We start from the raw sequence: 13,973 nt of genomic DNA, 5'->3' as shown, positions 1-13,973 counted from the left end.
ATAAATAAAAAAAAAAACATTAAAAAAATAATAAATAAAAAAAAAACAAACCCCCCCCCCCCAGAAACCTGGTCCCTTCATTCCTCTTGATGCTCCCCATTTAAAACAGTTCCTTTATATGAGTTGCCAAAACTTCCCGACTCCACCTTCCCTTCCCAGTGGCTGCCCAATCCACTCCACTCTGACCCATTTCCCACGTATGGAAAGAGCTCCAGGCCACCACAGAGCCATTGCTGCTCCAGCTGGCCTTGTCTTACCCACTGGCTTTGGGGCAGCCGAGCCTCCCTTCCTGTGGACACACGGCCTTCACTTGGCGTCTGTGACATTGTGCTCTCCCAGCTACCGACCTGTCACTTGCTCCCTCTATCTGTCTTCTTTGCGAGCTCCTTCTGGGTTTCTAATTATTGGGATCTACTTTTTTACATTTACATATTCTCCCTGGGAATCTCATAGTTTGAATATATCCATAATAAAATAGGTCCTGAGTTTCTTTGCAGGTATGATCTGTCCTCCAAACCCCATATTCATATATTCGAGTCTGTGTGATATTTCTGCTTGGATGTCTGGTGGTCAACTTTCCCAGGCCCCGCAGAAACCTTGATTAAATGTACTACTCCTTACCCAGGCACTAACTAACTATTACATCGTTTTATTTTTGGAGTAACACTTGGCTTCTTTATCTGTTTTCCCTCCAACTGGAAAGAAAGCTCCATTATCTGTCTTTCCGGTTCAACACTGTACAACAGTGCTTGACACACAGTGAGGCTTAGTGTTTTTCGACTGAATGACAAATGAGTCTTTGGCACAGGTAATATGCCAGAGTCGCCAGCCCTGGAGTGAAAAGAAGCTTCATTTACCTATTGAGATCAACATTTAAAGTAGATAATCATTAAGGCCATTTCCTAAATTCATACCCACCTGGTCTCCTTTTTTGGCTTCTCTAGGTGGAATGGGCCAGTTTTCAACCATGTTCATTGTCACCAGCTGCCATCAAGTTCCCATCAGAATACATAAAATGAATTAGAGCACCCCCCCCCCCCAGCCCACCTTTGCCTTTAGGGCTGTCTGAAAAGGCTCCCTGATCCTCTGCCCACAGCTTATAAACCAGCTCCATCTCACAGGTCACCACCCACACTCTGGAGAACTCACCCAGGGCACAGGGTGGCAGGGGAGCCTCACCTTGACTTACCCAAGACCAAGGGACCAGAAAGAGAAGCTCAAATGTAGCTCTATTATTAAAAGGAGGGAGGTGGTGGGGAGAGACAACGGGTTGGAAGGGCATGAGACAGACGGGAGTGACGGACCTGAGATACGCAAAGGGTCTGGTCCAGGGCTCAGGGTAGGAGTCCTTGTATTACCAATAAACACTGGGCATCCCCTTGGATATGAGAGATTTGATCCCTCCCCAGGGGCTTCTGGTATTGGAATAAGACCAGTAAAATAAATGTGGGCTCTAGGATGCATTTTAAGTTGTTACCTTTGAGTAACTTCACCCTTGAGCTTAAGATCTGCTAAAATCAAAATCTACAGGGAGAAAGCATTTCCGGTATGCCCCACCCCTGTGCTCAACACTGGCAGCACAAGCAGATGGGTGGGGTCTCCTCCCAGAGGCAGGGGGCATCCAAGGTCAGAATGACTCAGAGCTTTGCTTGGGGGAAGAAATACAACCTTCAGTCACCCTTGGTTGTGGCTCGCAAAACCTGCAAGTGACCGGACAGGCCTCACTCCTAAAAGTGGGGAAATCTGACCAGTGACAGAAACGAGAACCGTCCTCACTGAAACCAGGGCAGGTGGATTCTGTGGAAGACATAGTTCTCACGACAACAGACTGTCCAGTGATGAGCCGGGAGACTTTCTACAAAACTTCTTAGGTTCCACATTTGGGCCAAATGGAAAGGCTGGGTGGGGTGGGCATGGGCAGGGTGGGAATCCACATTCTCGATGCACCTCGGCTGTGTGGTGCCAGGAGGGAGAAGGTGGTCGGCTCCCGAGCTCACGCATCTCTCCTGTTGCCAGGCAGGGCTCTGTCAGCGCAGATGAATCAAATTCCCTCCTGGGTGGCTGGACTCCTGGACTGGAGATTTCAGGGAATGGAAAAGCGATACGAACGGCAGCATCGAAACCTAAAAACGTATTTTATTTTGAAGTTGTGCTTTGGATTTTCCCCAATCCAACATCTGTTGAGTGACAGTCTTAGGTTCACACAAAGCATCTCCAAGCATACATACAATATTCCAGTTATCAACACTATTTTAAAGAATATGCCATTTTACACAAACGTGACATACAAGTCAGACGCCACAACATTGCAATTCCCTGGAAGATCTAAGCTTCCCCTCTGCACGTGAAGTACACACACCGGCCCTTCCGGTGGTCTGTTCATCCTGCTGCTGGCGTCGTCTCTCGTCATCTCCTTGGGGAGAAACCAGGGCGCCCTGAGGAGGTTGGCTGAGACCAGTGTTTCCAGTTTCCAGGCTGCTGGCTGCAAACTCCTCTCTTTTCCAAATTGGGATGCTGGTGGCTCCACCCCGCCTGTTCCCCAAAGACTGACCCATCAGAGTCCACACCAAGAGAGGGATCCACACCTCAAGGGGCCGAGCGGGGCTCTCTGAAGCATCATGCTGGTTGAAGCAAGCAGATCGGCCCTGCGTGGCCAGCTCCTTTTGGCTTTTCGGTGTAAACATCACAGTGTACAACCTCAATTCCAGTTGATTACAAGGAGCTCTGCCGAGAAGGACACTCCTTCTGTGGGTTCTGGGTCCCCTCGACAGGTCCATCTCACAGGTGTCAGGAGCACCAGAGAGGGGAAGACAACTTGGCTCCCAGAGCTGGGGGTGGTAGGTGGCCACTCACACACCGTCCGGTTCATGATGCAGCTCAGCAGATGGACACTGACCAAGGGGATGCTGGACACGAGTCATGTCCAAGGGCTGCAAGAGAAATCTGGCAGGAACAACAGAATAGGCCCAAAGCTTCGTCATTAAGAAAGCTTCGCTTTTCCTTTCTCAGAGGAGTGTGCTGGAGGGAGGGGGAAGGGCAGGCATGGGTACCGATTCTGATCAGTTGGATCAAAAAGGAATGTAAAGTGAAGGGTGGGGATTCCATGTTCATCAAGGAAACAGATCCTTGGTTTTTATGAAAGCCCCTGTTGGCTTAAGACCTGTGTGAGTCCGGGTGATAGGCAAGGGCAGGCCATGAAACCGAGCAACAAAATCCAAGAATGCAGAAGACCGTGGGTTACCTCTCAGGCTGACTCGCTTTACTCAAGGAGTTCTTCATTTCTCCTTTCTAGCTCCTGGGATAGTTTTCCTGGGGTTGCAGGTTATCCTTCTAATAATTAGCGATTTGCCACAAAGCTTTCCTTCACACAGAATGAGGAAAATCCCACCACTTTCCACAGTCCCAACTGCCAACTTCAAAATGTTGGTCCAAAAAGAATCTTCTAGGCTATACATAAGGAAACTCAAAGTTTCCTATCTGAATGGCAACCCACCACCTCTCCTGACCTATAGAAAATAAGGCTAAAAGCGTAGCATTAAAAGCAGAAAACAGAGAAGAGGAATGAGATTCAGTTTTAGCTCCAGTAGCTGTCTGAGACTCATGAACCTGGGTGTGAGTGTCCCCAGCCCTGGTACCGCAAGGAGAGCGTGAGGCTGGGGGGGGGGGGCCCGAACCTGGGGCACCAGGTTTGGAGACCAGATTAAAGTACACAAGGATATTACTTTTGCTTTTTGGAGAAAAACCAGAAAAAGGGCCAAAGGAAGGCCAATATATTCAGCATCCAATTTTCTATTTTGTTAGATTCCAGCCTCGGGAAGACCTAGAGCCCATGGGGCCAAAGCTCTCTTAGTTGTCCTTATTTGGATAAAAGAAAACAGGTTTTAAGGAGCAATGTCTCTCTTTAATCTAACCAGGGCTCTCCAAGCCCTTCTTGGTCCCTGAAGAGAGATCTTGTGGAATAACCAAACTAGGTGGGGTGAACTTAGGATACATTTTCATTTGGGAACAATCTGGGGGTTAGCAAAACTGACTTTAATTTTTGAAGAGGATGATGAATTTTGTCTTAAGTTCCCCCAAAAAAAAGTGTGAGGAAGAAGGGCCCATTTCTCACCTTTTCCAAACCTGCCATAAACACAATAAACTCTCTTAAAGACTCTTTACCCTAAAAGATATCAGCTATAAAACTGTCTTATACAGGAAAATGTCTTAAGTGGAAAATGGTCCATCAGAGACTAAGACAGGAACTCGAGAAATGTCTGTACATTCAGAAAAACTTTAGAAGTTCTATAAAAAGATTGGGCTGTATTTCTAGAGGATGGAGTAGAGAAAAAGCAAACACCAATGACCATTTCACACCAATAGAGAGAAGACAGAAAGTCCCCAACCCCAAACAGATTGCAGGACTGAATCTCACCCTGCTCAGTTTTTTACGATGGAGATTTCAAAGGCTGGGTTCTCTGGCCCAGACAGAACAAGATTTGTAACGGAAACAGAGACCCCTAGTGGCTGTTGTATGAACTGCCACAATAACTTACAAAGAGACTGGTCTAGACCAGGAGAGGCTGCTACACATGCCAGAGACTAGGAAAACGTGTTTGTGGGGTGTGTGTGTGTGTGTGTGTGTAAAATGAAGAATGGACTATATATGGTTCTCTATAATCAGTACCCAAAACAAGATGCCACTGAGGGCTGGCTGCCAGTAGCCAACCATCTGGTCAGGCATCCCCTGTGTCTGAGGGGACAGAGACTTGAGCCTGTGTCCTCATGACTCGCCTTGCCAGATTTCACAGTGACCTGATAATGGAAAACTCTAACTCTGGCTAACCTAAGAACAGTATGTACTGCAGCTGGCTGGATTACGACAACTGGGGGAAGCAGAGGGTGGCGGGAAGGGCAGGGCAGGGTGGTAACGAGGGCTTCATTCTCAAGGTTTGGGTGACGGGAAGGCTAATTCCTGCAAGAACAACTTAGAATCTAATTTTCAACTGAAGTCCCCAAGCTAGTTAAATAGGAAGATTTTTAATAACAGTTCCTCCAGTCCCCTTGTCTAGAACAATTAAATTACATCCCTCAGACAGTACAAGACTTGTCAGTGGACTGTGCGGAAGATGATGAGTTGACACCAGGGCTCGTGGCATTTGTTTTGGGGAAGACAGTGGGCTTGGGTCGTGTGGCTGGCGGCTTGACTGGGGCGGCCATCTTGACCGACTTGACGGGCCGGAAGGCGCAGGCGATGTCCCCAGCAGTACTGGCACTGCGCTGGAAGGCGGGCTCGGGGTCCTTGAGGAGCTGGGTGTGCAGGGGGCTGGAGGGCTCTGATGTGGGGGCCACCACTGGGGAGGTTTTCAGGGGCTCCAAGGTGTCCAGAACCACATCAGGGGTGTGCTTGACACTACTCTGCCGCTCTAGCTCCCGCAGCTCATTCAGAGCAGAGTTCATAGTTGCCTCGATGTCCTACAAAATAGGAAAAAGGAGGAGGTGAGGCAAATGTCAGGAGAGTCCTGTTTGGGGAGTCCTATTTCAAGGGCAAAGGCTAAATCATAAAGAGACCAACGGGAGGGAGATGTCCAGATTATTTTACTTGGCCAAAATCCTTGAACACACCGATGCGATGTTCAGAATATGGGAGTAGGAGAAAAAAAGGGATTTTCATCATCATGAGATTTTTTTTTTCTCTTTAGAAAAAAGAATGATTGAGATGTTATTTTAAATAGAGTCCTCAAGTTTTAGAGATAATGCACTGAACTATTTCTGGGTGAAATGACAGGTGATCCAGTGGGAAGGGGAAAGGTAGATGAACTAAGAGTGGCCAGGAGTTCGGTCATGGGTACATGGAATTTACTACCCAATTCTCTCTACTTTTGTATATGCTTGAAACTGTACATAATAAATGATTGCTTTACAAAGCAGTAGGGACCATGTATGGTCTTTGTTTTCTTGGGCTTCAAAGCCAAAGGTTAAGAAGGGCCAAGAGCTGAAGAAAGGTTCCAGAACCCTGACCTTGAGGATTCATCAGGACACCTCCCCGTGCCCTACCCCTCACCCCCTCCCACTGGACTGCCCAACTTGAGGAAGCCACTTCCTTCTACCCATCACCACGAGAGGGGACCAAAGAGTGGCCAGGAGGGGGAGCCAGAGCCCACACAGGTGAGTCACCTCCAGCAAGTCACAGTGGAACACCCCAGATCTCAGGAAATAGCAGAACCAAAGACCCTTTGTACGCAGCCAGCTGCCCCTCAGCGAGACCTCCCAGCTCCCTCCCCACCCTAGCCTCCCCACACACTGTGTCTGGCACTCCCCAACCACCACAGGGTTCCTCCCTTGGCATCAGGCTCACATTGAAAGATTACATGCTCCAAGCAAAGGCCCTGCTTAAGGCTCCTTGGCCCTGCAGGTGATCTATGCTTTCGGTTGACAGTAATTCAATTGCACTCATCCCCATGATATTCTCAAACTTTAAAAATGCTCAGGAAGAACCCCACCCTCTCCCTCCTCGGTCCTGCTCTATAGCTGGAGTCTGTACCAGCTGTGCACCTATTCTAACATTCTTCTTAACACCTGGTTCAGGAGGGAGCTGGGAGGATTCCCATGGTGCAAGGCAGATCGCAGCCAAGAGCTTAAGTAGAGGTGCAGAAACAGAGGGCTAGCAAAGCAAGACATCTCGGGCCCGTAGCCTAGTACGGTGCTTGCCAGGCACACCTTCCCTAAGCAGAGCATCCCAGGTAAGCCAATAGAGACCATATGCAGCCTCTGTGGCCCCTGGAAGACAGGGTGAAGAGAATCTCCACTCAGTTGAAACATAAAAGGGCAACAGGGAGCCCTCTGCTCCTACCTGGTCTAATGAAAAGTATAGAGTTGGGAGAGGCGTCTGAGTGAACTGCTTGGAGTGGCCCCAGTAGTCGGATTTTTAGAGGTGGGGCTGGATCGCTAATATTTCACGGAAAACAGAGACTCGTCAGTGTGGCACACATGTGGAAGGAAGACCCCATTACCAGGGAGCTCATCTCCACTGCATCTGGAGACGTGGGCTGGGGACCTTCTGGTACCGGAGACCCCACAGCGGAGTATTTTGGAGCCGTCAAGACCAGGAGCAGATTGTTGACTGATCATCTACCTCCCACTAAGGACCAGAGATTAGCCTCAGGAAATGGGAGATGGGATGGGCAGGGTGATTTAAAAAAAAAACAAAAAAAAAAACGCCCAGAACCACATCTGAGCCTCAATACTTGGGCAGCTTCACTAAAGCCTACCAGGCTCTCAAGACCTGAAACTTGGGCAGAATGGACTCTAATACTCTCTGATTATTCACTTTAAAAAGTACAACCCCCTTGCAAATAGCCTGTACGTGATCAAGAAGTCTGAATTCTTTTATTCTGTCTTGAAATCCTTCTTGGGGAGAAAGGGCCTGACAAACTGCTTCGAAAGCTGCCTTTTCGGGCCCGGAGGTCCAGCAGCCTCTGAACTCTGTATGTGATGCATGAACTCCGCTGTTTCAAGGCCCATCGTAACTAATGTGGGCTCATGAAGTGGTAGTGACAGGTGTGGACATACTAGCAGTGTGTCCAGATGCCCCCAGTTACCTGTGCAATGACCTCAGGGTCCACAGGCCGATGGTTATTGAAGCTCTTTGACCTTCCTGCTGTCACTGTCTTCCGGATCTGTGGACTGTCCAGCCGATTCTTCAGGGATGAGTGGCGGCTGATGGAGTTGAGGCTCCCATGCCCACTGATGGAACACTTATCTGGCCCTTCCTTGGGGAGACTCTGGCTCATGATGGGCTGGGAAGATGGGCGGCAGCCAGCCCCCACCCCCGGGGAGGCAGAGTCAGTCAGGGAACTGCTCAGCCCATGGCTGTCGCTCCGAAATGTTTTCCGGATACTCCCAGATTCTGGTCGCTTCCTTTGCCTTCAATCACAAACAGAAAGGGCGGTGTGACCAGGGAGCCCTGGCCCCGAGAAAGCCAGGACGAGTGAGAGATGTCGGCCCCTGGGGACTTCTGGAAGGAGAGGGACACACAGCACATTCTCTCCTCGGCTTCACCTTCCCTTGCTTGCTCTGTGTCTCCATTCCCCTGCCACCCCCCAACCTGGGCAGAGGAGAAATGGATACTTACTTGATGGTCGTGGGCTTTGAGGTCTCGAGAGGTAAGGTGCTGCCAGGAAAAATGTCTGATTAAGTGAAAGTTTCTAATGGGAGACAGACTCACAGCAAGGCCCCCTCCATTACCTGCTTTGAACAGAAACCTAAGCCCCCAGGTAGGAGAGAGATTCTCACCACCACAAGAAGAGGAGCGTTGATTTTTCCAAATTCTAGCAGGTATCTTAGTCCAACGACAAGGCTGTAATCATTCGGGGCTCTGGCAAGCGGTTGTCGTTGCTTCTTGGGCAGACAGGGAACTGAGTATTTTTTCAAGAGCCTGCAGTGCTGAGGAGTTAGGGCCCAGTTTGTGCATTTTCTTAGAGTGGAAATACATCTCCATGACCCTGAGTCACCCAGCGCTGGGCTGAACCCTGGCTCTCGGCCAATTTCCTTCAGACCACTGAGACTCAAAGAAGACGGCTTGGCAGAGTCCTAATAGCATGGGTGTTGCCCTACTGCTGAATAATTGCATTTGTTCTTGGAATCAGATTCTTAAGGCCCTAACCTAAGAAGCAATACAACTTCGGGTTTGGGACGGCAGCCGGGCAGCTCTGATCTCGAGTCCACTATGGGCAACGAAGGCCGAGGCAGGAGACGAGATGGAGGAAGGGAAGGGGTAGGTTCTGAAGCTAAAGAGCTTGTCTGTGTGGCGGAGCCGGTGTTCTTCATTGGTCCTGGTTCTGTCCGCTGGTCAGGCCTTTATCATAGGGGCTTGGTGTGGAGGCTGGCGCAGCGGAGCACGCGCTAAGGCTGCCTCTTCAAGCACTTTAGCCTTGGGTGTCAGCCACTCGGGGGCAGAAAAAAGATGTTCTAGGCCTTATAAGGCCCAGCTGAAACGACTCTTCCTTTGCAAAGCCTTCTCCCGCCGCCCCAACTCCAATGGCGGGCAGAAGCAGCCACTCCCTTTTGTTCCCTCAGGGTTTTGATGGCACTGTGTTTTTAGCTACCTGTTGGCATGGTGTTTACCTTGCCAGACTGAGCGCCGTGGCCAGGCACCATCTTATTTATCTCTGAATAACCAGTGCGGGGTGCTTGGCACGACAGTAGCCACTCACTAAATGCATGAAATTAAACTGAATGCTGCACCCGAATAACTCTTTGCTGATTTCTTTTTTCCACTGGAGGATGGCTGACTCACAAAGCTCAAACTGCTGAGGAGGCAGGTTGTGGATTGGCTGGTGCGTGCCAGGTCCCTCACCAGGCCCTGGGGACGCGAGGAGAGGAAGGCAGACTTCCTGGTTTCGAGATGCTCAGGCTGGTGGGGGATCGGAGTGCAGCTTGGGTCATGAGAGATACTCGGGACTGCTGTGGGGATACAGACTAAGCCCTGAGGCTTAGTCTGACTCAGCCCTGACGACCTTGAGGTTGTCAGAAGGGCTTCCTCAAAGAAGTAAAATCTTCGGACTATGCCTTGAAGGGAGAGGAGGAGCTGACCAGGTGAGGAGGCAGCAGATGTGAAGGTCTGGGGGTGTGAGAGAACTCAGGGCCCTTGGAAGGAGTGACGTGTGGGGCAGGAAGTGAGGCTGGAAGGGCAGAGTCACTGCTAAGGGCAAGACACGCCCAGGGGCTGCCACTCAGCCACCGACCAGCGGGTATTCCGGCCGACCATGTCCTCTGAGCGCCCCGTCCTGACACCACCAAGTAAGGAGCTCAAGGGAACCGCCTGCCTTTCCACCAAGGGTTCATCTTCTGACTATTTTGGCTCTTATCTTCTACAATTTCTTTATACAAATGGCATCAAATCCACGATGGCTTAGAAACATGTACCTAACTAATTATTTAACTCTCTCTCCACCAACCCGGCCTTGATTTCTGGGCTAATTACAGGCTTACAACGGCTTATAATTAACAGAGACTTGTAAATAAAGGGGAAAAAAATGTGATGAGCCCACAGTTACTTTTTACTAGCTTTGCTCTCCCAGCGGGGCACAACTTGCTGGAGGGAAGTAGATAAAATCCTCAATCCTTTTTACTGGTCTGACTTAAATTATACCTACTCTCAGTGAGCTGAATCAGCAACTTCACTAACTGGAGGGCGAAAGAGCTGGAAAAGAGCCACGTGCCCCAACCACGCCCCCTGCTACCGTCTGGTTGGAAAAAAGCCAAGAGATCGGGGCGACCTGGTGCGGTTTAAAAACAACAAGCATCTTTTATTCTCCTTCCAGTTTCAGTGTCCAGAGGCTATGGTGAACAGGTTTTCAATGTGCAGATCATTTCATTCCTCCAGAGCCAGAGGGGAATAAAAACTGTACATCATCTGCAATCCACATTCATCAGGAACGCCCCGGGGCGCGTCATCCCGCTGGCACTGGGCCAGGTTTCAGGGTCTGGCGGAAAGAGGTCTGTAGGCTTTGGGACTTGGTGTCTGGCCCCTTGAGATGAGATTAGTTCTCCAATAACCTGAATGTCTCTAGGGGAGGCGGCAGCGCACAGGCGTGGAATCCCTCCAGCCGGCCAGATCGGGTGTGGGCGGAGCGAAACCCTGGGGTGCTGCTCACAGCCACAGTGAAAGCTGGGGGGCAGGGTTAAGAGCCTGCCGGACAGGAATGGGAATCTGCAAAGGGACTGACAGGGGAGGATGACACAGGGCTAAAGCAATAGGGAAAACATGGATAATTACTTCTACTGGTATGGAAGGGCAGCAGGGGGCTGGGGATTAGGCAATGAATAAAGAGCTCAGGAAAAAGCTTTCCTTGGGGGGCAGAGTGGTCTCCTTTCCTCCACAGAGTGAATGCAGGACAGGGTGAGAGAGAGAGAGACACATGGTATCTAAATAAACCCATCTGGGGTCACGTGAGCCTAGTGGAAGACACACAGGATGTTGGCTCTTTGGTCAGACGAGGGCCGGGAAGACATCAAAGACTATTATTTGAGTAAGAGTCGGAAAAGAGAAGGCCCCTTTGAGAAACAGTCCAAAACCAACTTGCAGAGGGTGACCAAAGCTATGGCCAAGTTTTAGTAGCCAGACGGCCCGGGAGGCCCGACCTGACAGGTGCTGCGGAAACCTAGGGCGTGGCCCGCTTCCAGAGCCCGACGGCAGCCCGATGGGGCCCGGGACCTGCCGGTGGCGAGGCTGTGGAAGGCTCCTCGGCCCTGTCCGCCTTGCAGCAGCAGCAAGCGCATGCAGAGGGTTAGGCCCAGGGGCTGGGAGCCCTATGCGCAGCACAGGAATGGAGAGGGGGTGAGGCGGGAGGGGGAGGCTGGGGGATACAGGGCATTAGGGGAGCAGAAAATGAAAAGCAGAGCTTACTTGTTGATGTTTGCAAGATAAATATCGGCTACATGACCCCCACTGGGACAGCTGGCCCCCGCTCTGGCTGTCACCTTTTCTTCAGGTGGCTCAGAAATGACCTCAATCTCAGACTTGGGGCTGGACCTCTCCACGACACCGTCCTCGCTGGGGAAGGGGCAGGCAGGCAGGGAGGAGGGGAAAACAACAACAACACAAAAAGCAGTGTTAAATCGGCAAGATGGCCCCCCCGGACACACACGCAACCCCGCCACAGCTCTGCTGCAGCAGTGACACCGGGCCGGGCTAGCTCTGTGAGCAGAGGCAGGGAAACCTAAGGGGCTTAGGAGGGTTGCTTAAATAAAAATAAATAATCCGGCCGCGTTCTGTGGGATCCTCAGCTCCGCCGGAAAGCCGGGCTGGGGGGACACCTGGATTCGAGGCATCTGCCTTCTACCCCGCTGCTTTTCCGGGGCAGCTGTGCCGGGGCCACCTCCCGGGGAAGGAGGCGGCCGGTCCAGGTTGTGGTTTATCTGCTGAGGTCCCGGGCACTGCCCGGCAAGGACAGGCAGGTCTGCGGTGGCTCTGGAGATGCCGGCGTTGAGGCAGGACGCCGCCACGCTCTGTCGTAGTGCATCTAGCCCCGCTTAGAGTGTCCAAGCCGGTCCCAGGTCACTCCACCGCTCTCCCGGCCCCTCTGGCTACTGGTGACAAAGGAAGCCCCTTCTCCCCCACAATTCATCTTCTCTCGGTCCTGTAGTGAAGTCATAATGCTAAATTTGGGAGGGTCCTGTCCACGCACAGATGGCCACCGAGTTTGCGATGTTATCAACAGAGGGAGGATCTCCCTGCAGAACGAGCCGGGGAGAGGCTGGGAGGGTGCAGACTCATTCAGGATATCAACCTTTAAAAAATAATATTAAGGGAAGGACTAAAAACACTGACACCATCGTATCCAAGGGCAGGGAGTCAGGGGCAGAGGCAGGGCAAAGGGGCAGGGAGGCAGGCTTGGGACGGCCACGGGGGTAAAAGCCCTCCTGCCTGGGACACATTGCTTCCAAGAGCGGCAGCCAACCAACAGCCCATCTGACGAGGTCCCTCTGGGACCAGTTCACGTTCCCTTTGCTCCCTGACATCCTCTCCCCTCCTCTCCTGGTCTGTCCCCAAGTCAACCTCATCTGGGTTAAATGAACTGGCTCCTTTCCACAAGGCTGCTTAAGCTAGATTTCCCCTAGAAAAGGAAAGCATCACTTTCATTTAGTGGAGAAGCGCCTTCCGTGGCCCAACTGGTTGGGATGAGCAGGGGTGTTAAAAAAAAAAAAAAAAAAGTAAAAATGCTTTCCCACCCTGAGCTTTCCAGAACGGAACTGTGAGTGGTCAAACAATCATCCCTCATTATCACTCATCAGGTTTAAGTGTGGATGAGCCTGTGCACTGGCAGGTTTCCACAGTGACTGGGGGCAGGCGAGGGAGTGATCTGCAAGGGGAAGAGGTGGAAAAACGATCCTCCATGGAGTCTTGGGGGTGGGGGTGAAGAGTCTTTCAAGGGCGCTCCTGGTGACCCCTGGGGGTTGGTCTCCCTCACCCTCCTATGGAGCCAGAAATAAAGCCTCCCCCAGAGCAGCCAGGACGCCTGAAGGTGCAGGGGGCCCAACGTACGTGTCTTGGACCACGATGTACTGATGGGGGATGAGTCCGTCGATGCCATTGTGCCGGCCTTCCCACCAGTCATCGGAGGCCCTCTGGTAAAGCAGCAGGGATGCCCCCTTCTTGAAGGACAGCTCTCGGGCTGTCCGGCCCACGTAGTCAAACTTGGCAATGGCCTCGATGGGCTCACACTCTGAGAGGGGCAGAAAAGAAGGAAACACATGTTGTTGGGACCCACGGACTCAGGAAACGGGGCGGAAAAGCCCAATTAGCTGAACTCACACTGGTGGGAAGATAACCCAGCGTGACACATAAGCCGAGGACGAACCACGTATGAGGTAGGGAACTCCTGCGTGGACATTGCCAGTGGCCTGAAAGCACGTGTGCACCCTTTCCTGCCTTTGGTCACGCTGTTCCCTCCACCTGGAATCCCTTTCTCTCTTACCTTCCTGATGAAACACACTGAGTCACGATTTAGGTGTCATTGTGAAAAAACAAAACAAAACAAAACAGAATACTTTGTTCTCACACCAGTTTCTGTGCAACAATGAACCGCATGTGCAGGGGGTGTGGTGTGGAGAGGAGTCTTGTCTTCCTGGCACACAATCTGCCTCCTGGAAGCTCGTCACACTGCTCAAGAGGCTGAGCCCTGCTCAGGGCACAGGAGGCCTAGAGTAACTTCTCCCGTACTTTCCCAGCTCTTTATGCCAACTCCCATCACTGAATTTGCCATCCTGTACCTGTAAGCTTCATTTCTTTTCTGATCAGCAAATAACTCCACTAACTGTATAACATTTATCATATTGTACTTTAAATACAACAAACTTTATTGATGTTGTCCATTTTCCCTAGTAGATAGAACATGAGCTTTTCAGGGCACCTGGGGGGCTCAGTCGGTTAAGCGTCTGATTTCGGCTCAGGTCATGATCTCATGGCTCGTTGGTTCAAGCCCTGCGTC

The 13,973-nt window shown here is 51.1% G+C and overlaps 1 protein-coding gene across 10 annotated transcripts in view; it reads right to left on the bottom strand.

Annotated features, from left to right (window-relative positions):
* Positions 1-2,120: 2,120 nt before the first annotated feature.
* SRGAP2 (SLIT-ROBO Rho GTPase activating protein 2) overlaps positions 2,121-13,973 on the bottom strand; it is a 237,768-nt gene continuing 225,915 nt past the window's right edge. For 2 of the 10 annotated variants that reach the window (XM_039227559.1, XM_039227560.1), the window contains exons 20-24: positions 13,028-13,208; positions 11,390-11,536; positions 8,114-8,152; positions 7,581-7,905; positions 2,121-5,454 (exon numbers count right to left, since the gene is read on the bottom strand). In XM_039227559.1, coding sequence (XP_039083490.1) covers positions 5,071-5,454; positions 7,581-7,905; positions 8,114-8,152; positions 11,390-11,536; positions 13,028-13,208 — 1,076 coding nt within the window. In that variant the 3' untranslated portion in view covers positions 2,121-5,070. The other 8 variants (XM_039227561.1, XM_039227563.1, XM_039227564.1 and 5 more) reach the window with 7 other exon arrangements.

This window comes from Hyaena hyaena, unplaced genomic scaffold (assembly GCF_003009895.1).
Source record: "Hyaena hyaena isolate Hyena2069 unplaced genomic scaffold, ASM300989v1 scaffold_28, whole genome shotgun sequence".
In the NCBI taxonomy this organism is placed as follows: domain Eukaryota; kingdom Metazoa; phylum Chordata; class Mammalia; order Carnivora; family Hyaenidae; genus Hyaena; species Hyaena hyaena.
The sequence above is the reverse complement of the archived record's forward strand: the minus strand, read 5'-3'. Positions and strand labels throughout refer to the sequence as shown.